This window comes from Cantharellus anzutake, assembly GCF_015039405.1.
Source record: "Cantharellus anzutake strain C23 chromosome Unknown EI90scaffold_277, whole genome shotgun sequence".
Classification (NCBI taxonomy): domain Eukaryota; kingdom Fungi; phylum Basidiomycota; class Agaricomycetes; order Cantharellales; family Hydnaceae; genus Cantharellus; species Cantharellus anzutake.
Window position 1 is genome coordinate 1 of NW_024067227.1, and position 23,505 is coordinate 23,505.

Sequence of the window (23,505 nt, forward strand, 5' to 3'; positions counted from 1 at the left end):
AGAAACATGACTTTTCTTAGGCGAGAATCCGAAACGCCTGCCAGTCGAAAGGAATAGAATGACGTTGATGGCCCCATGTGAGGCAGCAAGGGCATAGGGGAAGATCCGCATGCCAGGGTTGGCTTATAGCCATGGAACTGACGGAAACGAGCCACAGACGTAGGAGTAGCGACGATAAGATAAGCTGAAACAGAAGAGATGAAGCCAGGGGGTTGGGTGTATGTGATTATTGCACCCACTAATAGGATACCATCCCATCGCAATCGCAGCTCGCCTAAGGTCATAGTAAGCACGAAAAGGCGCCTGACGTAGCCACTTGTATGCTACCCAACCATATGCGGCGATCGAAACCGTTATCGCAACCCAGATCCACACAAATTGTGAAGCTGCATTCCAGATTCAGTTCCACGGAGCAATCGCGGCAGCCAAGGTATTCTAAACTTACCGAACCGCAACCTCTGGCGGCTAGCATTTGTGCCAGAGATCCAACACCACAACCTGAGATGTGGGGTTAAATTAAATATGTGTGATTACACGTACAATCCTCACCCAGCGTTGCCATAATATGGATGGTTGATCGAAGCAGGAATCGCAACGACCAACGTGGCGAATACGATTGTAAAGCAAATGCATCCCACTACAAAAACCCTTGCTCCGTTTTTGCCTAAGAAGTCCCGGTGAACGACCTGAAGGTATGTCAATACCGCAATTGCTGTGGTAAACCAAGCTAGTGACCGGTGGGTTTCTTAGACATTGGCGTTTAATGAAGTATAGGTCGACATACCGACGCCATTATTCCCGATCTGCATTAAAACCGACTGTCCTGTACAATATGGGCCCGAGGTAACTTCGCCTTCGAGCACCCACCTGATGGACAGAACATGCCCTAGTCCGCAGCTGCAGAACGTCCGATGAGTGATAAGTGACCTTGTTCATACGGGACTTACAGCATGTCCGCAAAAACACTGCACAGAAACAAAACTGATATAGGCTGGAGACCTGGTTCAACGTTGGATGTTGGTGTGTCGTTCCTTCTACGATACTTTTTGTATGTTTGTATCTATTGGGAGTCATAAAAAAACGGTAACTGATGTGCCTGAGTGGGTACAATTGTCAAGGACTCACCAGAGAATAACTGAGAAGTGAAAGCGGAAGAATGAAGGACAATAGGCCAGCTTCGACCACGAGCTCCAGACAATGTCAGATAGCAGGCGTGCGACCAACATAAGGGCTCACAATAAGGCCAGCACGCAAGAAAAAATTGTTTTTAAAGCAGGGGGGTCAGATTTTGAACAATCGGGAGCCATAATGTACACCGAGGGGGGCGGAGAGTTTTGAGAGAAAGGACAGGATTTTTTATATGTATGTGCCAGGAACATGGCGCTACCTTGGGCGTGGCCTCAGCGACCGAAACTTGCCGGTGCATGGCGTGCCTAGCCGGGCGCCCTCACAGAGAGAAGCCTTTTTGGAAGTCGATTAAGGTGGATCGGGCGGAGGCGAATTGGTCTGATGCGCGCGATTGCTAAGGATCTTCGTACCCCTATCGCCAAAGACAGCATCAAGGAACGAGCATGCTCCACTCCCGCCCTTTCGGTGGTTTCCAAACGCAGAAAGATCACCCCGCTTAGCTGCACATCACCCTTTAACATGGAGCGTTGGTCTTACGCCGACCCTTAGGCAGTGCACGGCGCAACTGCACAACACGCGCGCAGAAGATGAAAAAGTTCAGGCGGCGCCCCAAATATGCGGACTAGCCTATTTGAAATTTGAGGTAGATTGCTCTATGCAGTGAAAATGCCTCTCCACGTGGATCTGGACCGCCATTGGATGGGACCTAGCTCTCTATCGGGGATAGGCTGATTGCCGGCGGTGTGATGTGAGAAGGGGAGTTGGCATTTTCAGCCGACCCATATTATTCGGGAGCCCTGAGCCGTCCTCCAAACGATCATATTTGGTGAGATTTTTCCATCGTTTAGACGTACGCGGCCAGAGATTATTCTGCAGTCACTTGGAAGCGAGTGGTCGGTTATGCTTCTCGGCTATGGAGGTGACAGTTGAAAGAGTGTTCGACGCATTGCATTACCCTCCACGAGGATTGATTGTAATGTGTGAAAGATGACTGGAGACCTGCTCTCCTGACGTCTTTCAACCTACCGAAAGCGGTAGTGGCCCCATGCGCACGTCACAGGCGCTCGGTAAATGGAGGTGACAGTTGAAAGAGTGTTCGACGCATTGCATTACCCACCGCGAGGATTGATTGTAATGTGTGAAAGATGACTGGAGACCTGCTCTCCTGACGTCTTTCACTCTCCCGAAAGCGGTAGTGGCCCCATGCGCACGTCACAGACACTCGGTAAGATGCAATTGGGCAACACTGATCAGTTACCCAAAACACCCGTCAGCGTCGGCTGGTTCATGGAGTAGATGGTTGACCGCCGTATATGCGTGTTCAGAGATACTCATGATTACTTCAAGTGCACTAGGACACATCTCCATTGCTTCGTCCCACTAATGTAGGCACTCCACGCCGGTTGCTCCGATGTTGGACTGACATAGAAGTTCTGTTACGCGGACCATGTGCCAAATTGCCCTTGACGAAACACCCGCCGGGTCCCAGCCTCAAACGTGAAACGACCATGAGGACCATATCAAAATAATCGATCTAGGTGGAGTGTGGGCTAGGAAATGATATGAACAACATATAAGGAATGACAAACCTCAGCGACAAAAGAACGGGATGTTCCGATGGCACCGGAGCAGCCCCTGTCAAAGGCCACGTGGATTTGTGACTTTGGCCGCTCGGGATGGCGGGAATTTAAGGGGGATTTGCGTCATATCATTCCCGCTAACTCTGTAGCGGGTCTTGGAAGCGTAGACTGAATGGCCGTGCACGAATATTGGTTATACCCCTTTTTTGCCTCAGCTTTCTGACACACGATATTAGCTCATCACGCTTACCGTCAGCTAAACACTGGAATCCTCCTTGTCCATGTCCACATGCTCTACAACCTGGCCCCTTCGCTTTTTGACTACCTCCTGTCTTCTCATGCCTCGCACTCCCTTTTGTACTCCGTGTGCATCGCTCTTTATGCTATCAATTCCCCCCCTCTTTCGGAGCCTGCTGTGAGTTTTTGCTAGGTTTTAATAATCTCCACCAACAATTCCCCAATCCGTTCACAATCTTGAACATCTCCCCCGATTTCAACTGCTTGCGCTTTGCATGTTGGTTTCATGGTTTACTTAACACTGTGACTTGTGGATACGCCCCATGTGAACATTTGCGTACGATCGTGTTTGAACATACCGTAAGCGACAGCCCATGCGATTTTGAATCATCCGCCCCGGAGGTTCGCACCCACTGTTGCACGCTTCCCACCTCTGACCATCAAAGACTATTTTTAGAGCAGAAAGAGTTATCACCAAACAAAAATGAGCAAACAAGTGTCCGAAGACAATAATATGCGGAGTCAGAACCAGAATAGACCCGGGTACATCATCAGCGCAAAAAGCGAAATGAAGTGTTGGGGCCACTAGGCACCAAACTTGTTCTAAAGACAGACGACACGGTTAACGACAGAGGGTAAGGATGAGATCGAAAGAAGTGTCGATCGGGTACAGGACAACGGTAAAGGGATCAAGCTGAATAAAATAGCGCACTCGAAATAGAAGAATGAGGTCAAGATTGAGCGCGATAAGAGCAGAGCGCTCGGCGAGTGCCAGGCTATAAACCAGCCAATTGACAGAATTTCTTGTGAGGACGAGAAAAAACGCTGGAGGTTGGTTGTGGTGAAAGCCAAGGCTCTCAGGGTGTGCCAAGACAAAGCACGTAAACTCCTGTTCACTGAAATCCTAATTCTCCAATCCCTTTTAAAGCCGGAAGCCTAGCCGCTGCGTCCAGCAGACACAAGGCATGAAGGCCGACGAAGGCACGAAGCCGAAGGCCAAGGACGCAAGCCATACAGGCTGAAGCGCAACAGTAGGCACGAAGGCACAGAGTCGAGGCCGTGTTGAATGCCTCCGCGTTACAGCGGACCAAATGAAGAAAGAACGCAATAGGGTTGACGTGTAGTACAGTCACAAGGGAAACGAGTAGGTGAAGGCAATCTGCTCAGTGGGCATGAGACAAGAAAGAGGGCATAGATGCCAATGCACTAAATGGGCACACTATAAGAAAAAAGAAAGCACGAGGCCAACGTGTCCAGCAAGCGAAACACAAGAAAAGAAAGCACGGTGAGCTTCCAGTTGGATGACTTCTCATGGCAACCGTTGACTTGTCAGCGGGATGAGTGGCGGGTATTGCCGCTTCAGGCGGGATTTGCGTCATACCATACTCTCAGTCATTTCATTTCAGTATGCCGATAGGCGACGCTCGTGGCTTGAGAATATATTTGCTGCCATGCATAACGTATCCATGCATGAATCGAGATGCAGCAGGTAGAGTCAATATTCCAGGAAAACAGGACCAGATGAGAGTACGTAGAATCGCTAACATTAAATGAAGGGATGTAAGCAACATACATAAATTCGAGCTTGAATCCCAACAAATATTTGTCGGGTAGTAGTATTAAAACATAACATTGATCCAGGCTTAAGCTCTGCGCTGAGTTACTATATGGCGGGTTTATAATGGTCACCGGAATGATTGGGAAGAAGCGCCGATCAATTAATCTATATTGCTTATAACAATCGTTTGGTCGCTGTTCGGTGAACCAGGGATAGGAGAAAGAGAGCATGGATACATGTGAATGTCGTTTCCGCTGAGGCCGGGAGGCGAGGAAACTTGAGTCACTGAGGGAACGCTGCCATTAGGGCGTTCAGGCGTCCACGTTGGTGGGGGAATTGGAATGGTTACGGCTGAGTGTCGAACCCCATCACCGTCCGTAGGAGTTGCTTGTGAGGTCGAGGTTTCAACATCTTTAAAGGAAAGAATCTCCGAGTCAGGAGAAACATTCTTTTTGTTGGGTGAGAATCCGAAACGTCTGCCAGTCATAAACCATAGGATGACGTTGATGGCTCCGTGTGAGACAGCAAGGACAAAGGGGAAGATCCGCTCGGCAGTGTTTGGTTGATACCCATGGAACTGACGGAAACGAATCGAGGATGAAGGCGCGGTGACGATGAGATAAGCTGAAATAGAAGAAATAAGCCAGGGGTTTGGGCTTATATGATGATCGCACTCACTAATAGGATACCATCCCATGGCAATCGCGGCCCGTTTAATGTCACAGTTGGTACGAAAAGGGCCTCGAAACAACCACTTGTATGCCACCGTGCCATACGTGGCAATTGATACCAATATCGCAAGCCAGTTCCACACATATTGAGAAGCTGCATTCCAGGTTCAGTTCCACGGAGCATCGCAGCAGCCAAGGTATCTTAGACTTACCGAACCGTAACCTCTGGCGGCTAGGATTGGTGCCAGGGAGCCAGCACCACAACCTGGGACGTGGAGTTAAATTATGTATATATGAGATTTCATGTGCAATCCTCACCCAGCGTTGCCATAATATGGAGAGACCATCGAAGCAGGAATCGCAATGACCAACAGGGTGAATACGGTTGTAAAGCAAATAGATCCCGCTGCAAAAATCTTTGCTCCTCTTTTGCTTAACGGGTTTGAGTGAGCCACCTGAAGGTAAGTCAATACCGCAATTGCCGTGGTGAACCATGCTGGTGACCGATGGCCTTCTTAGACACTGGCGCTCGATGAAGTATAAATTGACATACAGACACCGTTATTCCCGATCTGAAGTAAAGCCGCCTGTCCTGTACAATATGGGCCCTCGATCACTTCACCTGCGAGCACCCATCTGATGGACATAGAATGCCCTAGTCCGCAACTGCAGAAGGCCCAATGAGTCACAGCGAGTGATGGATGACCTTATTCACATCAGACTTACAGCATATCCGCGAAAATACTACAAAGAAACAAAACCGATATAGGCTGGACTCCAGGTTTAACGTTGGAGGTTGATGCCCGCTTCCGGCCATGGTACTTTATGTATAGTTGTCTCTATCGGGAGTCATTAAGGAACTATTGCTGGTGGGCACAACTACGAAGGGCTCACCAGGGAGTAAATGAGGAGTGAAAGCGGAAAAATAAAGGACATTAAGCCGCCTTCAGCCACGAGCTCCAGAAAATGTCAGATAGCAGGCGTGCGATCAACAAAGGTGCTCACGATAAGACCAGCACGCAAGTAGAAATTGTTCTTAAAGCAGGGGGATCGTGCTTTGAACAGTCGGTAGCCATGATGTACACTGACGAGGGGGGCGGAGAGTTTTGAGAGAAATGTTTTTTATACCGCTAAGCCTAGCGTTAATCTCAGCGATTGAAGCTTGCCGATGTGTGCCTGGCGGGGCACCCTCACAGAGCGAAACCATTTTGGAAGTTCGATCGGGTGGATTAGTTTGATCTGAGGATCTTTGCACTCAGGCTCGATGGTTTCCAAACGCGGAGAGATCACACCGCTTAACCGCACATCGCCCTTTAACATGACACATGGACCGATCCTCAACCGATCGTGCAATAGACACGCTGAAGATTGGAAAGTTCGGGCGGCACTCCAAATATGCGAATAAGCGCATTTGAATTTGAGGATCCAGATTGGCTGGCGAAAGTTTTCTCTCTGCGTGGATCTGGATCGCCGTGATCTGCCTCCTTAGGTAGGACCTAGCTCTCTATTGGAAGATAGACTAATTGCGCGCGGTGTGGTGCGATAAGAGCAGTTGACATTTCCAGCTATCCTGCATTATTTGGGAGCCAGCCGCCCAACCTACTGCGTTTGGCGAGATTTTTCCATCGCCCAAACATGAGGTCTACGCGGTTGGAGATTATTTTGCAATTGCTTGTAAGCGGGCGGTTCGGCTACGCCCCTCGGCTGTGGGGGTGACAGTTGAACGAGTGTTTGACTCTTTGTATGAAGACTGACTATAATGTGTGAAAGATGACTAGAAGACCTCGTCTCCTGACGTCTTTTCCTACTGAAAACAGTAATGGTCCCTTGCGTACCTTGTAGGCGCTCGGCAAGGCTTAATTGGGCCAGGCTGATCAAACACTCACCAACATCGGCTCTGACTCGTAGTTCACGTCCGAGTAGCATCGGCACTATCGGGGTATGGCTGACTGCGGTGCATGTACGCATGTTCTAAGATGCTCACTACTTCCGGTGCGCCAAGACACAATCCCATTGCTTCGCCGGCTCCACCCGGCAGGGAGTAGAGTGGCGCTTCAATGGCCCTTCTGGTTATTGAACTCGGTTAACGTTTGTCAGCTCCCTTAAAGTTAACACTCTCCACGGTTGCTCTGTTGGACTGACAACACACTGTTCTGACCACATCAAGTCACTATTGAAATAGAGGTTCTCTTTTCGCGGTCCTTGTGTGCCAAGTCGCTCTGGTCATGACTTTGGCGCAATGCTGGAAACCACGATAAAACCACGACTAACAGGGTGGCTTAATCATTCTTGATTCGTTCAGATTTCAACATCCCTCTAGTCCATGCCGCGTCCATGTGCAGTCAGGCGATTCCTCATGACATGCCACACAAGTTACAATTTGACCCTTTCTTCCTCTACACCCCCCTTGGTGAACGTTTGCACGACATTGACCCAGATCCGGGGCTCAAAGTATTCACACCATGAATGTCCATACGCCTCTGAGGGCACACTCCCTGGCACCTTGCCACTTGGATCGATTGCGATGCGTTGTGCATGTTTGATATGTCTGGTGAGATAGTTAGATTCTGCGTAGTGGATGATACGATCTTTCGTGCCGTGGATGACTAGGATGGGAATTGATGATGGTATGGAGGGGAGAAGAGGGCGAGTGTCAGTGTTGCGGACCTGAAATGGCAATGACATCAAGGATCGGGTACCAAGAGAAAGCGGGTTTGCATACCGATAAGGCCTGGCGAGCTGCACGGCAATAACAAGATGAAGGTGAGTCACCCTCAAGCATGGGCATACGACACAACTCTACACACCAATTTGTTTCGAGGGTCTTTTAAGGATCATTGAAGGCAAGAGCTTTTCCACTTTCGCTTTTCCTTCAGGTGTCCTTAGAAAATCTACGTCGTAGCCAAGCTCAACCATAAGTCTCGCAATCGTCATTTTCCCCTCATCCGTAAATCGTCCATCAACCGGGGGAGGTTTGGAAAGATATTCAATGAACTCCGGGTCACCGCGAGGAATTTTTGTCGTTGTAGCTGCGAGAAGAGCATGGTGTATCCGGAAAGGAACTGCACTTGGTGTGGTAGAAGCGAGGATGAGGATTTGTTGGAGAATAACGCCCCCCATCGACCCGCCGCATGCATCTATGCCTCTGAATCCGAGATGACCGATGAGGGCGATTGCATCTTCTGCCATCGATAATGTGGTAATTTCTTCCCGCTTGCTCGTTTTCACTATAGAAGCTCCGAAATCTCTGCATGAGGCCAGTCTGCATTCGTGGGCTACCAAGTTGTTCATGTGATCCATACCGGTGATCGAATACCAATACTAACACAGCGTATGAGAGCGAGCAAAATGCCATTAGAAAATATTAACAGCCCACCAGGTCTCAATTTACTGAGGGGTATGCTCAGAGTTTCCCAATCTTCATATCGCCCCGACATGCCATTAATGAGGACAATGGGACGGACACCTCTCTTCAGGTGATCGGCTCCTAGTATCTCGTACCCCAACTGCGCTCCATTCGCAAGAGGAAAAACCTGGGGTGTCATGATGTTGGTGGAATAACCGGACCCCGGCAAGGCTATTCCCGGATATTCCCCTGCCTGACCGAATCATGTGGCCGACAGCTGCTGTCAGCAGAGCTGTCGGTGTCAAAGCTCCGAAAGCAGGCACCCTACATCAAGACCATGTAGTGGGATGACTGGTAAGTGCGAACATGATACAAATGCTCGTGTCGGTATATACTCTACTCTCTTAAATTGGACCGTCTAACGTGTGAAAACCGTGAATTGTGAATCGTGCGCCCAAGATAAGGCCCCGAACGACATGGAAACCCTGAGAATTTACTCCTTCGCCTCCCTATCCATAATCTCTTTCGTCGTTTCTATTCTAGGCGGATGCTGTCCTTTCCTATCTTCAGACAGGAGCAGTGATTCCGGCCCAGTATCACTACCCTCAGGGCCAACCTCCTCCTCTCCAACCATCCTCCCAATATTATTAAGACGGAGATAATCCTTCATGGAAACTCTTCGCACCAGGTATTGGAAAAGCACAGTGGTACACATGGAGAGTAATATCCAACCAATGAGTACAGCAGCGTTGAGGCCCAAGTGGTTCTTGGTGTTGAAGATGAGAGTACGGGTCGCTTGTGCAATTTCTTTCGGTAACTCACTTCATACCACCCTCTACTTCTTCGTTTCAGTATCGTCGCTACTCTGGCCCACAGCGCGCCATCATATAAGTAAATGCATGTCGTAGCTTGGATACCGCTCTGCATGCCCTTCCTCCTGTCTGGGCCACCCACCTGTTTGAAGTAGTTGCGTATCTGCAACGCGATGACGTTCGATCTGACTCTAACCTAACATCTATATCATGCTTCCCCTTCCCAGGCGAAATCTGCCAAACAAGACGAGGGACCACTCTCCATGTGCTTTCTTCTTCCAACGTTCAGCAGCAATGGTGCATGCGTCCTTCTCATTCTCCTAAGTCGTCGTGAATCATGAACTAAAGTGTGCTGCATGGGCAGAGACGGCATTGATTGTGATGGAATTTGAACCAAAGTGGCGGCATTCTCTAGACAGGCATCTTTTCAAATATTTCAATGACCAAATAATAGGAGCACAATGCTCTCGTCGTTATCCCCCAATTGCGCCCGCATGAATGGCCCAATATCCACGAGCGTGCAAGGAAGAGGTCTGGGCAACACAAGGGAATAATGATGTCAACTCAATAGGTCAAAGGAGCAATTACATTCATATGCCAAGAATCCAATCCGGGGCTTGATAATAAGATGCCAGTAAACTCTCGCCTCCAATTGCATAAGTTAAAATCAAAGACACCAGTTAAGTTAGAAACCAGTATTGGCAGTTACGATCCTTGTATATGCCCCGCAAAATTAAAACCAACATGGTCATACCACGCAAGTGCTAAATGGAGGCCAGGGGTACAAGTCCATCTAAATTGATGAATGCGATCATCCCTCGCTCTCCACCAATGCTGACATGGTTACCGTGTTCCGTGATTGGACAGCTAGGCTTGAAGTAGTCGGGTAGCCAACAGATGTGCAGGGAAAGGTTTTCGCGCTTGATGCAAAGTGCATTATGATCAAGAAAGAGATGGGTGGGTGAAGATTTGTGGAAGGATGTTGAAATTGGGTTGGATATGCGGCTTAACTTTGGAAAGCTGAAAAGTTTTGTCTCTTTCTGACCTCGGACGCGAAGTGTTAAGGCATCGGTGGAAAATAGCATTTGGTGGGGACGAAAGATCTCATTGAGCTGTGTCTGCTCAATGCAACTCCTGTCGGCAATGTCCCAGGCACACACTCTGCCATCCTTGGAGGCCGAAACAAGATGGTGCCCATCAGGCGAAAATTCCACACAGGAGATGGTGTCAACATGACCTTTCGTTGCCTTTGGCCCTCGAGTGAGTGATTCCATCGTTGCATCCCAGACATGTACAGTGCCATCCAAAGATGCCGAGGCCAGATAACAACCATCTGGCGAAAAATTCACGGACCAAACCCAACCAGTATGCCCTTTCAGCTCTCGAAGAGGCGCTCCTGTTGCCACATCCCAGATGCGCACTGTGCTGTTCGAGGCCGAGGCCAGATGATGGCCATCCGGCGAGAAATCCAAGGACCTGACACCATCGGTATGTCCTTTCAGCTCTTGAAGCGGGACTCCTGTTGCCACATTCCAAACATGTATGGTATTATCCGACAAGGCCGAGGCCAGATAACATCCATCTGGCGAAAACTTCACAAAATAGACGGCGGAGGCACGTTCCTTCAGTATTTGAAGAAGTGCTCCTGTCGATGCATCCCAGATACGCACGTTGTTATCATCTGAGGCTAGATAACGCCCATCTGGTGAAAAGGAAACGGACAGGGCAGAGATATTATCATTCTTCAATTCCCGGAGGGGCACCCCTGTTACTGTATCCCAAACTCCCACAGTGCCATCGTACGAGGCCGAGGCCAGACGAAGGCCATCAGGGGAAAATGTCACAAATTTCACCCAGTCAGCATGCCCCTTCAGTTCTCGAAGGTATGCTCCCGTTGCCGCATCCCAGAAACGCACAGTGCGATCGTCCGAGGCCGAGGCCAGATGAATGCCATCTGGTGAATATGCAACGGAATTGGCCCCACCAGTATGTCCCTTCATTTCCCTCAGAAGCGCTCTCGTCGCCGCATCCCAGATGCGCACAACACCATCCCCACAGGCTGAGACTAGATGACAGCCATCTGGAGAAAATGCCGCAGAGCGGGGTCTACTTGGGCTGTGGATTATCCCCGCTTGTGGTGACCATGGTTGGCTGCTATCCATTCCATGAGAAACAATATGGCATTCAACAGCCCACTTCTTTGGAAATGTTACATCCAACGCGCTACCTGATGGAATAAATGGATGGCTACTTCCAACTATAGATAAGGACGAGGCCGCTAATGCACTCCGGGATCGCTCGACTAGACAGAGCAGGTCACGAATTACGTGACTTATACTATTGGCTGCTTGAATGCCGACCTTCAAAACACCAGAGTGAGCCATACGGTAGTATCCAAGTAATTTTTGACGCACTAGCCATCGCTGTAGTTCTTTCATGCTTTGGCACGCTTGGTCAATTTCACCCATGATCCCCATTGCGGCAATCCAGTGGAGAAGCGCCGGGACAGCGTTGAAAAGGGCCTCCATTGTTTCACCATCATGGGACTCATCCGATTTACAAAGGAGAGTGACCCAATGACGACACACAAACTTCAGCTGCGTCGTCATCAGCCTCTCAAACTCAGGTTGGAGATCAGGAATTTCTGCATCTAGTTGGAAACGCCATAGCGTTGGCAACTGATCCAGCACCGCACATCGCCCAAGCAGCTCCAATGTGAGGAGCACCGTGTCTTTCCCCGGAGAGAGCCTGAAAAATGGATCCAGGTCACTTTTGAGCGAATGATAGGTAACTGCGGAACGACGATGCAGCGGAAGAGCTTCCTGCAGCTAGTGGATGGATTAGACAGTCCACGACTCCAGCGTGATCCACATACAGATGATTCTAAGAGGCGTATAATACCCGATATTGGAGTAGAGAAATTATCTTCTTGAAGTTGTTCCAACGATGGGAGGATCTGAATTAATGTACTGGAAAACAGAAAGTTAACAGGAATTGCGCAAAAAAGGCCGTTCACGGTGAATGATCAATTAATCTACTAACTCGGTGAAACTAGTTGAGAACATCCGTGCTCCTTGAATTCCATTGCATCCATGTACGTGTTCGTGCAATGCCTGCTGCAGGGCAGCAAGGAGTTCTCGGGTGGATGGGGGGGCTTGAGATGCATTGGATGGCGAAAAACCCTGATATGCAAACGCCTGGCTCAAATGCATCAGTTACGGTGATAAGCACGGCACACGGGCCATTCTCTCACATGGTGATTTTTTACAGCGTCGAGGACGAACTTAACAGCCTTCGCCAACTTTGAGTCTGGGAGTAAACGAGCGAATCTTAGAATTGTCTCTGATGTGTCATTAATTTCTTTCGCAATGTGCGGATATGTCAAAACTTTGATGGGTTCTCGTCTCGAGGGACCGATCGTGGGATGGTTAAGAAGCCCTTTCTCATACTTTGCCCCAAACATCCGCATCAACATTTCCTGAATGGTGGAAGCGAAAAACCAACAATTTTCCTACACGTAGAGAGTGAATCAACAGATGATGGGTTAGGGTCAGATACTGACACTTACTTTGGTTAGCTTGTAACCAGGAGATTCCGCTGCGATAGCATACATAATTTGCGCAGCCGCGATCAAAGGAGCAGGAGTAGGGAACACCATGACAGCCTCTACGCCGGACTTGGTATTGGTGAAATCAAGAAGGTGGTCGAGTCTGCCAGAAACGGCAGCCTATTGAGTAGTGCTGTCTCTTGGCTGCGGCAAAGACATCGAAGAGTGAGTTACATACCGTATCCATCGCACGTGACGTTCCCAAATCCCGTACCCCAAACAACAACAAGGGAACTTGGCGGTCCCGTCTGCGATCCAACCGGAGGTAGAACTCCCTTCCATCGGCTCGAGTGACATGAATGATGAGAAATCGGTGCGGCACCCCTTGAAGATCCCCATATCGTTGAACGGACACGATCCTGGCATTTGCAGCACGACGACTGTTGAATAAGCTTTCGCAGAACTCTCGCACAGAAAAGATTCGATATGGCCTCGAGTCCAAGCATTCGGCGAAGAAAGCGCCTGCCGACGCAATGCTTGCAACTTTCTTCCTTAAAGACGATGTGAACGATGCAGAAGATGTAAAAGATGGGGCGATTGTGGATGAACCATCGGATAAAGTGGGTGTTGACCAGGAAAATGGGATGCTAAGTCGGTCACGAAGCGTTGTAGAAGATGTGTCATTGGGTAGGGGAGGCTCGAGTGAGGGCTCGATTCCCTCATCAAGCTTTAAACTCGGATGAGCGAGGATTCAAGGCATCATAGTATTGATTCTTACTTCGAAGAGGAAATCGTCGACCGAGGCTGGTTCTGGGAAAGCAGGAGGCTCGATCGCTACCGGCACAACGCTTGGCGAAGTCGAGCTTGAAGCGAAGGAGGGGATCGTGTCATGGAAATATCCTTCGGGGCCACGCTGAGACGGTAATAACATAGCGATCGCTTCTGATAAGGAGGTCGATGGCTTGAACAAGAAGGACCCAAGGCTCTGCAAATAGCTGACTCACTATCGACGGAATTGGTGGCATTTTCGGTGGCATTTCCAGCGCCAGCAACACCATTTCCGGAGTCCTGGTGGTTTGGCGTTGTTGCAGCGGACGTAATAGAGGTCTGGGCCAAGCCTTCGTCCTCCGGAAGAACCAATGTAGGAACGTTCATGTCTCTAGATAGAAGAGATCGAAGGTGGAAGATGACTTGGAAATGGAACTAGGCGCGCGCTAGGCTTGTCAGCATTGTGACAAAGCCATCACCGTTGGGAGCCGCAGCGGAGGGAAAAAAGAGCAAGGTATCAACCTACTGCAAATTATCTGAGACCTTAAGTTGCGTGGCGTTGAAGCCGTCCGTCGCCGAGGTGTCCGATCCCGTCAAAATTATTATCAGGAATGGTGGGGGAGATCAGCAATGTCTACGAAGCAGAGGGGAAGACGTGCGGCAAAGGTGGGGGTATTAGGGAAATGACCACGTGGATGCAGGCAGGGAAGAAGCTCTTCATTTGCTTGTGAAGGTTGGACTTAATCCCATTGCGGAATATTACTGAGTGTACCGAAAAAGGTACAGATGGGCGGCGGAGCACATGCATATCCACACCATGGCTTCTCAACGGTTCATGAGGGCGCCCGAGATATGCGCTTGCATGTAGTTTCCGGGTGCAATCGAGCAAGACATGTATCGGACGGCCATTGGCAAGAGGTTCCCAAATCGAGCATCCCCAGTTGAAGCAACAGCCATTCGTATCGGGCAGGTCCGTCGGCCCTGGACCCAAATAACACCCAACAACTAACCGCATCGATCAGAACCTGATACGTTAACTGGAGGATTTGTTGTGCGCACTGAGAACGACATACCGTTGTTAATGTTCTACTTCTTAATTCGTTTCAGTCGTCCGTCCTGCTCCTCTGCCCGTGCGGCGTCATGTAAACCTGAGGCATGTCGTAGTTTGGATGCCCCTCTTCCTCCTGTCTCCACCCTCCCGTTCGAAGCAGATTTGAATCTATATCACACTTCCCCTTCTCAGGCGGAATCTGCCAAACAAGACGACGCAAGGGGCCACTCTCCATCAGACTCTCCATGCGCTTTCTTTTTCCAACGTTCAAGCATGATTCTCCTTAGTCATCAACTAAGCGTGTACGGAGGCGGCGTGGGATTCGAACTATTAATGTGGCTGTTTTACCTAGAAATGGATCACCTGCTCTCCTGACGTCTTTTCCTACTGAAAGCGGTAGTGGTCCCTTGCGTACCTTGTAGGCGCTCGGTAAGGCTTAATTGGGCCACCTCAAACACCCATCAACATCGGCTCTGACTCGTGGTTTACGTCGGAGTAGCATCGGCACTATTGGGGTATGGCTTAGGCAGGATTCAAGCCTCTACTAAAGTAGAGATATAGCTGACTGCGGTGCATGTACGCATGTTCTAAGATGCTCACTACTTACTTCCGGTACGCCAAGACACAATTCCATCGCTTCGCCGGCTCCACATAGAGTGGCGCTACAATGGCCCTTCTGGTTATTGAACTCGGTCAGCATTTGTCAGTTCCCTTAAAGTTGACACTCCACGGTTGCTCTGTTGGACTGACAACACGCTGTTCTAACTGCATCAAGTCACTATTGAAATAGAGGTTCTCTCTCGCGGCCCTTGTGGCCAAGTCGCTCTGGTCATGACTTTGGCGCAATGGTGGAAACCACGACTAACAGTGTGGCTTAATCATTCTTGATTCGTTCAGATTTCGACATCCCTCTAGTCCATGCCGCGTCCATGTGCAGTCAGGCGATTCCTCATGACATACGACACAAGTTACAATTTGACCCTTTCTTCCTCTACACCCCCCTTGGTGAACGTTTGCACGACATTGACCCAGATCCGGGGCTCAAAGTATTCACACCATGAATGTCCATACGCCTCTGAGGGCACACTCCCTGGCACCTTGCCACTTGGATCGATTGCGATGCGTTGTGCATGTTTGATATGTCTGGTGAGATAGTTAGATTCTGCGTAGTGGATGATACGATCTTTCGTGCCGTGGATGACTAGGATGGGAATTGATGATGGTATGGAGGGGAGAAGAGGGCGAGTGTCAGTGTTGCGGACCTGAAATGGCAATGACATCAAGGATCGGGTACCAAGAGAAAGCGGGTTTGCATACCGATAAGGCCTGGCGAGCTGCACGGCAATAACAAGATGAAGGTGAGTCACCCTCAAGCATGGGCATACGACACAACTCTACACACCAATTTGTTTCGAGGGTCTTTTAAGGATCATTGAAGGCAAGAGCTTTTCCACTTTCGCTTTTCCTTCAGGTGTCCTTAGGAAATCTACATCGTAGCCAAGCTCAACCATAGGTCTCGCAATCGTCATTTTCCTCTCCTCCGTAAGTTGTCCATCGACCGGAGGAGGTTTGGCAAGATATTCAATGAACTCCGGGTCACCGCGAGGAATTTTTGTCGTTGTAGCTGCGAGAAGAGCATGGTGTATCCGGAAAGGAACTGCACTTGGTGTGGTAGAAGCGAGGATGAGGATTTGTTGGAGAATAACACCCCCCATCGACCCGCCGCATGCATCTATGCCTCTGAATCTGAGATGATCGATGAGGGCGATTGCATCTTCTGCCATCGATAACGTGGTAATTTCTTCCCGCTTGCTCGTTTTCACTATAGAAGCTCCAAAATCTCTACATGAGGCCAGTCTGCATTCGTGGGCTACCAATTTGTTCATATAATCCATACCGGTGATCGAATACCAATACTAACGCAGCATATGAGAGCAAGCCAAACGCCGTTAGAAAAGATTAACAGCCCACCAGGTCTCAATTTACTGAGGGGTATGCTCAGAGTTTCCCAATCTTCATATCGCCCCGACATGCCATTAATGAGGACAATGGGACGGACACCTCTCTTCAGGTGATCGGCTCCTAGTATCTCGTACCCCAACTGCGCTCCATTCGCAAGAGGAAAAACCTGGGGTGTCATGATGTTGGTGGAATAACCGGACCCCGGCAAGGCTATTCCCGGATATTCCCCTGCCTCACCGAATTCATGTGGCCGACAGCTGCTGTCAACAGACTCAGAGCTGTCAGTGTCAAAGCTCCGAAAGCAGGCACCCTACATCAAGACCACGTAGTGGGATGACTGGTAAGTGCGAACATGATACAAATGCTCGTGTCGGTATATACTCTACTGGTATGGCCTGCTCTTAAATTCGACCGTCTAGCGTGTAGAAACCGTGAATTGCGAATCGTGCGCCCAAGATAAGGCCCCAAACGACATGGAAACCCTGAGAATTTACTCCTTCACCTCCCTATCCATAATTTCTTTCGTTGTTTCTATCCTAGGCGGACGCTGTCCTTTCCTATCTTCAGACAGGAGCAGTGATTCCGGCCCAGTATCACTACCCTCAGGGCCAACCTCCTCCTCTCCAACCATCCTCCCAATATTATTAAGATGGAGATAATCCTTCATGGAAACTCTTCACACCAGGTATTGGAAAAGCACAGTGGTACACATGGAGAGTAACATCCAACCAATGAGTACAGCAGCGTTGAGGCCCAAGTGGTTCTTGGTGTTGAAGATGAGAGTACGGGTCGCTTGTGCAATTTCTTTCGGTAACTCACTTCATATCACCCTCTACTTCTTCGTTCCAGTATCGTCGCTACTCTGGCCCACAGCGTGCCATCATGCAAGTAAACGCATGTCGTAGCTTGGATACCGCTCTGCATGCCCTTCCTCCTGTCTGGGCCACCCTCCTGTTTGAAGTAGCTGCAACGCGATGACGTTCGATCTGACTCTAACCTAACATCTATATCATACTTCCCCTCCCCAGGTGAAATCCGCCAAACAAGACGAGGGACCACTCTCCATGTGCTTTCTTCTTCCAACGTTCAGCAGCAATGGTGCATGCGTCCTTCTCATTCTCCTAAGTCATCGTGAATCATGAACTAAAGTGTGCTGCATGGGCAGAGACGGCGTTGATTGGGATGGAATTTGAACCAAAGTGGCGTCATTCTCTAGACGGGTGTCACGACCCGGCGTTCCCCGGGGCCAGACGACCTCCTCCCTGACCTTCTCCCACGCCCGAACACTCCCCGCACACTCCGCTCGCCGCCCGTCGCCGTCTAACCACTCCCCGCCACCTCTCCACAACACCTTTCCTCTTTGTCGTTGAACGACCTAGCGGCGCAGAGCGCCGCGACCCGTTGTTCCATGTTTCGCCGCACCTTGTTATCTCGCGGCGAAGGTCATGCTTGACCTTCGTTGTCTTGAGCACGTGCTCTTTGTTTGTTTTCCACCTTCTTTTCTCCGCCCGCAATCTCCGCGAGATCTGGCGACTTATTCCTTATTCAGTTCCCTAGCGCTTATATACGGCTTGTAACTAATGCCTGTACTGTAGTTCGAAATCAACTAGAATTACCCCCTAAAGCTTACCTCTGCCCCCGTGAGACCTCCGACCTTCTAAGTATCGGGACCGCGTCGAGAACGAGGCGCAACGCTCCTCCTAGAGTCGTTGAAGCCGAAATCCCGGCTCACTCGCCTAAGTAGCCTCGGCCTCGAGATCGGTGGGGTTTATCCCTCGCTAAAGCTCGGTCGGGTGTAGGACGCCTATTCCACTAGCGGGCAACGCTCGGTCGCCTACGGCTACCCTCGGCGAAGATTCGCACGGTTCTGACAACGGGTGTCTTTTCAAATATTTCAATGACCAAATAATAGGAGCCCAATACTCTCATCTTTATCCCCCGATTGCGCCCGCGTGAATGGCTCAATATCCATGAGCATGCAAGGAAGAGGTCTGGGTGACACAAGGAAATAATGATGTCAACTCAATAGGTCAAAAGGAGCAATTACACTCATATGCCAAGAATCCACATCAGCAAAAGTCCGTTATGCTCCGGAGCATCAAGAGTGGCTGGAGCATGTGGGAGACAAAACAGCAGATTGGGCACTCCTGGAGCCAATAGTGTTCTCCTGGGAGGGGGTTCAGGAGCAGCTGGGAGTGGTGAGGAGTATGTAATGTGCCAGGAGCAGTGGGAGGAAAATTTTGGTCTCTAAAAAGTTGAAAAAAAAATTTTCGGGAAAAATTAAAAAAAAAAAATCAGGAACTATAGTGCCTTTAAAGTGCTTTCAGGACATATAATTATTTGCAAAATTGAGGAAGAAATGATGGAGAAAAATGGAAAATACTTTCGGAGACCCGAGAAATAATGAGAACTGAATTGATGGGAAAGTCTGAAAATTGAATAGGAAAGTGAGGGGAAGCCTTGTAAGCATTGTTATTTTCTGCTGTTCTGATTTTTCCTGATTGTTCTTGGTCTCACTCCCAGCTGCTCCTGGACCCTCCCAGGAGCTTTCAGGAGCTTCCAGGAGTATTGAGGAGCAGCTGGGAATGAGACCAAGAAGAATCGGGAAAAATGAGAACAGCAGAAAATAACAATGCTACAAGGCTTCCCCTCACTTTCCTATTCAATTTTCAGACTTTCCCATCAATTCAGTTCTTGGGTCTCCAAAAGTATTTTCCATTAGCTGCTCCTGGACCCTCCCAGGAGCTTCCAGGAGTATCCAGGAGTATCCAGTAGCAGCTGGGAGTGAGACCAAGAACAATCAGGAAAAATTAGAACAGCAGAAAATAACAATGCTACAAGGCTTCCCCTCACTTCCCTATTCAATTTTCAGACTTTCCCATCAATTCAGTTCTCATTATTTCTCGGGTCTCCGAAAGTATTTTCCATTTTTCTCCATCATTTCTTCCTCGATTTTGCAAATAATTATATATCCTGAAAGCACTTCAAAGGCACTACAGTTCCTGAATTTTTTTGATTTTTTCCCTAATTATTTTTTTCAACTTTTTAGAAGTCCCTATTTTTCAAATTTTCCTCATTTCCCTCTATATCCCCCCCTCATTCCCCCCTCATTCCCCCCTCATTCCCCCCCTCATTCTCCCCCCTCATTCTCCCCCTCATTTCCCCCTCATTTCCCCCTCATTTCCCCCCCTCATTCTCCCCCATTTCCCCCTCCCCCATATTCTGCCAGCCCAAAAGTGATTAAGTTGCCAGATTAATCATATATCAGGCCATAAATTTTGATTGTGTATTGGTGAGTCTCAGTGTCCTTGATATATAGTATAGTGTTTGATCTAAATGTTAAGCAGTGTCTTGTTGTGTTAGTCTTGTGGTAGGAGGTATTCATGGGGGATCTTCCCTCTTTTTTTCCTTTTCATTTTCAAATGCTCCAGGAGCTCCCAGAAGCTTCTCACCCCTATACACTTTGAAGCATTTAAATTGTATTTACTGGATATGTTTGTGCACAAAGCAATGCTCCAGGCCCTCCTGGGAGTGCCCTGGAGTACCTAGCCAACTCCGGAGGAAATGGGCTGTTCCTGGACCGGCCAATCTCCTCCTGATTCTCCCAGTGCTCTCGATACTCCGGAGCACTCAGGAGCATAACAATTTTTTGCTGATGCAATCCGGGGCCTGATAATAGGATGCCAGTAAACTCTCGCCTCCGATTGCTATAAGTTAAAATCAAAGACACCAGTTAAGTTAGAAACCAGTATTGGCAGTTACGATCCTTGTATATGCCCCGAAAAATTAAGACCAACGTGGTCATACCACGCAAGTGCTAAATGGAGGCCGGGGGTACAAGTCCATCTAAATTGATGAATGCGATCATCCCTCTCTCTCCACCAATGCTAACATGATTACCGTGTTCCGCGATTGGACAGCTAGGCTTGAAGTAGTCGGGTAGCCAACAAATGTGCAGGGAAAGGTTTTCGCGCTTGATGCAAAGAGCATTATGATCAAGAAAGAGATGGGTGGGTGAAGATTTGTGGAAGGATGTTGAAATTGGGTTGGATAGGTCGCTTAACTTTGGAAAGCTGAAATGTTTTGTCTTTTTCTGACCTCGGACGCGGAGTGTTAAGGCGTCGGTGGAAAATAGCATTTGGTGGGGACGAAAGATCTCATTGAGCTGTGTCCGCTGTAGGAATATAAAAGTTACAACACTAAAACAACCAGAAACCATCACAAAAAATTGGATAAAAATCATACAACCTCCACGGACCAGAAATAAAAATAGGAATAAAATCATAACTCAACAAAATGAATTGAAATAAAATATCGGAAAAATAATGAAGAACAGAGTCGATGGATTGAGTATCTACGCGAACTTTCAAGTCTAGGGATTAAAAGATGGTTCAGAAAATGAAGAAAAACAGCAAATAAACTCACATGAAAACAAAAACAAGGTTTCCTGTATCAAATAAAATATTAGAAATTCGTGGTAACGTGGGAAAATAGTTTTACGAACGTACGAAACGAATGACAAAGAGAAATCGGAAGGAAATCAAGGCATTCATATAATGAAAAATGGTCGGGTACGAGGAAAAGATGAAAGAATTGGAAATATTTATATGAGGAAAATAGGGAAAAATATGAATCTTTGTCGGTCTTAAAGAGTTGAAGTATAGGTCTGTGTTCGAAAAGATTTCATGTTAAAATCTGAAGAATTGAGGGAGAAACGGATTTAACAATATTAAAACACACTTGCAGAGAAGACTGGCTCAAACATCCTGAGTTTGTGGTTAAAACGGATGAGCTAGAAATGCGAAACTAAAGAGTTCGAGTCCAGGAACGAGGCATAATTTATCCAGAATTAATTGTAAGAAAATGGATGAGCTAATGCCAAAGCAATCTGGAGAACCTCAAAATTAAATCTTGAAAAATTCATATCTTCATAAATAATCCTCGTAGTTTACTGTTGTTTATACCGACGGAAAGCTACACCCTTAAGCTAACAAATAACCCCATGACATGTGACTTAGAATAAAGTGAGTAAACAAGGGTAAACAAGGTCATGATGGGTGTTAGGCAATGCAATTGGCTAATTCCCACACCAAAACTTCCAGAAAGTTCTAGAAGCAGAATGGGATGCTGATCGCTTACATAAGAGGATTGTTAAGCTCAATATAAGATTACTCAGCAATGTAAATAGTAAAGTGACATGTGAAAACAGAGCCCTTAGGAAAGGTATAAAAGACCGCATTTTCTGGTCTGACCCCTCTTCCTTCTTTACTCCTCTCCCCTACGTGCTCTGGCTCATAGGTCATAAGGCGTCCTAATAAAAATTAAGTTTTATTAGTATAAGTGTGCAGTTCAGATCACATCTGAGTAAAAGTGATCAACCCTCAGTAAAAAGTTAAGAAGAAGTTAAGAAATAGTGACGTTGAGTCAAGTCGGTTGGAGTCGCTCCGAGTTAAAAGTGACAAGACAGAGGTGAAACGACTGAAAATAGTAGGTCTATAGCGTGATTTTCGTGTGGAACAATCAGGTAGACAAGTGAATTGAACCCTGAGAGTTTCATACACACACAAACAATTAGTAACACATACAAATATCAATACACAAAGCAACCAAAACGCTACAGTGGTTGAGTTAAAGTACCAATACTAACATATAAGTATCAGAAGAAAGAACAGCCTTTTATAGGATTTCTGTTCTCCTCCTTCACCGCTCAATGCAACTCATGTCGGCAATGTCCCAGGCACACACTCTGCCATCCTTGGAGGCCGAAACAAGATGGCATCCATCAGGCGAAAATTCCACACAGGATATGGTGTCAACATGACCTTTCGTTGCCTTTGGCCCTCGAGTGGGTGCTTCCATTGTCACATCCCAGACATGTAGAGTGCCATCCAAAGATGCCGAGGCCAGATAACAACCATCTGGCGAAAAATTCACAGACCAAACCTGACCAGCATGCCCTTTCAGCTCTTGAAGAGGCGCTCCTGTTGCCACATCCCAGATGCGCACTGTGCTGTCATTTGAGGCCGAGGCCAGATGATGGCCATCCGGCGGGAAATCCAAGGATTGGATGCCATTGATATGTCCGTTCAGCTCTTGAAGCGGGACTCCTGTTGCCACATTCCAAACATGTATGGTATTATCCGACAAGGCTGAGGCCAGATAACATCCATCTGGCGAAAACTTCACAAAATAGACGCTGAAGGCATGTTCCTCCAGTGTTCGAACAAGTACACCTGTTGATGCATCCCAAATACGCACGTTGTAATCATCTGAGGCTAGATAACGCCCATCTGGTGAAAAGGAAACGGAACAGACAGAATCATCATGGTCCTTCAATTCTCGGAGGAGCTCACCTGTTGCTGTATCCCAGACTCGCACAGTGCGATCGTACGAGGCCGAGGCCAGACGAAGGCCATCAGGGGAAAATGTCACAAATCTCACTACGTCAGTATGCCCCTTCAGTTCTCGAAGCCATGCTCCCGTTACCGCATCCCAGAACCGCACAGTACAATCATCCGATGCCGAGACCAGATGAATGCCATCTGGTGAATATGCAACGGAATTGGCCTCACGAGTATGTCCCTTCATTTCACGAAGAAGCGCTCTCGTCGCCACATCCCAGATCCGCACAACACCATCCACACAGGCTGAGACTAGATGACAGCCATCTGGAGAAAATGCCGCAGAGCGGGGTCCACTTGGGCTCTGGATTATCCCCGCTTGCGGTGACCATGGTTGGCTACTGTCCATTGCATAAGAAATAATCCGGCATTCGACAGTCCACTTCATCGGGAATGTTGCATGCAATGCACTATGTGAAGGAATAAATGGATGGCTACTTCCAA

At 48.3% G+C, this 23,505-nt stretch overlaps 6 protein-coding genes across 6 annotated transcripts; all 6 read right to left on the reverse strand.

Annotated features, from left to right (window-relative positions):
- Window positions 1–63: 63 nt before the first annotated feature.
- On the reverse strand, window positions 64–1,226 carry EI90DRAFT_3024458 (uncharacterized protein; the record flags this gene model as incomplete). Its single annotated transcript, XM_039057894.1, has 7 exons — window positions 64–184; window positions 240–386; window positions 446–498; window positions 550–727; window positions 785–897; window positions 948–965; window positions 1,126–1,226. Coding segments are annotated over 7 exons (731 nt in total), but the record flags the coding sequence as incomplete, so codon positions are not given.
- Window positions 1,227–4,581: 3,355 nt separating this feature from the next.
- On the reverse strand, window positions 4,582–6,433 carry EI90DRAFT_1219911 (uncharacterized protein). Its single transcript, XM_039051572.1, has 8 exons — window positions 6,180–6,433; window positions 6,069–6,131; window positions 5,901–6,013; window positions 5,728–5,840; window positions 5,493–5,670; window positions 5,387–5,439; window positions 5,182–5,328; window positions 4,582–5,127 (listed from the first exon to the last, which is right to left on the reverse strand). The coding sequence occupies exons 2-8, from the start codon at window positions 6,108–6,110 to the stop codon at window positions 4,664–4,666; spliced, it is 1,110 nt and encodes a 369-aa protein (XP_038907620.1). The 5' UTR covers window positions 6,111–6,131; window positions 6,180–6,433; the 3' UTR covers window positions 4,582–4,663.
- Window positions 6,434–7,547: 1,114 nt separating this feature from the next.
- EI90DRAFT_3139638 (Alpha/Beta hydrolase protein) lies at window positions 7,548–8,719 on the reverse strand (the record flags this gene model as incomplete). Its single annotated transcript, XM_039064936.1, has 5 exons — window positions 7,548–7,841; window positions 7,897–7,913; window positions 7,982–8,421; window positions 8,477–8,495; window positions 8,551–8,719. The coding sequence occupies 5 exons, from the start codon at window positions 8,717–8,719 to the stop codon at window positions 7,548–7,550; spliced, it is 939 nt and encodes a 312-aa protein (XP_038907621.1).
- Window positions 8,720–11,892: 3,173 nt separating this feature from the next.
- On the reverse strand, window positions 11,893–13,483 carry EI90DRAFT_1220647 (uncharacterized protein). The gene is made up of 5 exons (XM_039051573.1): window positions 13,118–13,483; window positions 12,901–13,042; window positions 12,586–12,843; window positions 12,375–12,529; window positions 11,893–12,301 (listed from the first exon to the last, which is right to left on the reverse strand). The coding sequence occupies exons 1-5, from the start codon at window positions 13,303–13,305 to the stop codon at window positions 11,983–11,985; spliced, it is 1,062 nt and encodes a 353-aa protein (XP_038907622.1). The 5' UTR covers window positions 13,306–13,483; the 3' UTR covers window positions 11,893–11,982.
- A 2,183-nt stretch (window positions 13,484–15,666) lies between these two features.
- On the reverse strand, window positions 15,667–16,838 carry EI90DRAFT_3139640 (Alpha/Beta hydrolase protein; the record flags this gene model as incomplete). The annotated part of the gene is made up of 5 exons (XM_039064937.1): window positions 15,667–15,960; window positions 16,016–16,032; window positions 16,101–16,540; window positions 16,596–16,614; window positions 16,670–16,838. 5 exons carry the CDS (start codon window positions 16,836–16,838, stop codon window positions 15,667–15,669), a joined length of 939 nt encoding a protein of 312 aa, XP_038907623.1.
- A 3,557-nt stretch (window positions 16,839–20,395) lies between these two features.
- EI90DRAFT_3101353 (WD40-repeat-containing domain protein) lies at window positions 20,396–23,263 on the reverse strand. Its single transcript, XM_039062568.1, has 3 exons — window positions 22,365–23,263; window positions 20,856–20,859; window positions 20,396–20,816 (listed from the first exon to the last, which is right to left on the reverse strand). The coding sequence occupies exons 1-3, from the start codon at window positions 23,246–23,248 to the stop codon at window positions 20,478–20,480; spliced, it is 1,227 nt and encodes a 408-aa protein (XP_038907624.1). The 5' UTR covers window positions 23,249–23,263; the 3' UTR covers window positions 20,396–20,477.
- Between the last annotated feature and the right edge of the window lie 242 nt (window positions 23,264–23,505).

Coding starts and splice junctions, on each gene's coding strand:
- EI90DRAFT_1219911 (XM_039051572.1), bottom strand. CDS start 6,110: ATGTCCTTTATTTTTCCGCTTTCACTCCTCATTTACTCCCTG. Junction 5,671..5,727: donor GATCGGGAATAACGGTGTCT/GTATGTCAATTT, acceptor ATCGGTCACCAG/CATGGTTCACCACGGCAATT. Junction 5,329..5,386: donor CCGCCAGAGGTTACGGTTCG/GTAAGTCTAAGA, acceptor CCTGGAATGCAG/CTTCTCAATATGTGTGGAAC.
- EI90DRAFT_1220647 (XM_039051573.1), bottom strand. CDS start 13,305: ATGCCAGGATCGTGTCCGTTCAACGATATGGGGATCTTCAAGGGGTGC. Junction 12,530..12,585: donor ACGCTGTAAAAAATCACCAT/GTGAGAGAATGG, acceptor CATTTGAGCCAG/GCGTTTGCATATCAGGGTTT. Junction 12,302..12,374: donor TTCTCAACTAGTTTCACCGA/GTTAGTAGATTA, acceptor TCTGTTTTCCAG/TACATTAATTCAGATCCTCC.
- EI90DRAFT_3101353 (XM_039062568.1), bottom strand. CDS start 23,248: ATGAAGGGACATACTCGTGAGGCCAATTCCGTTGCATATTCACCAGAT.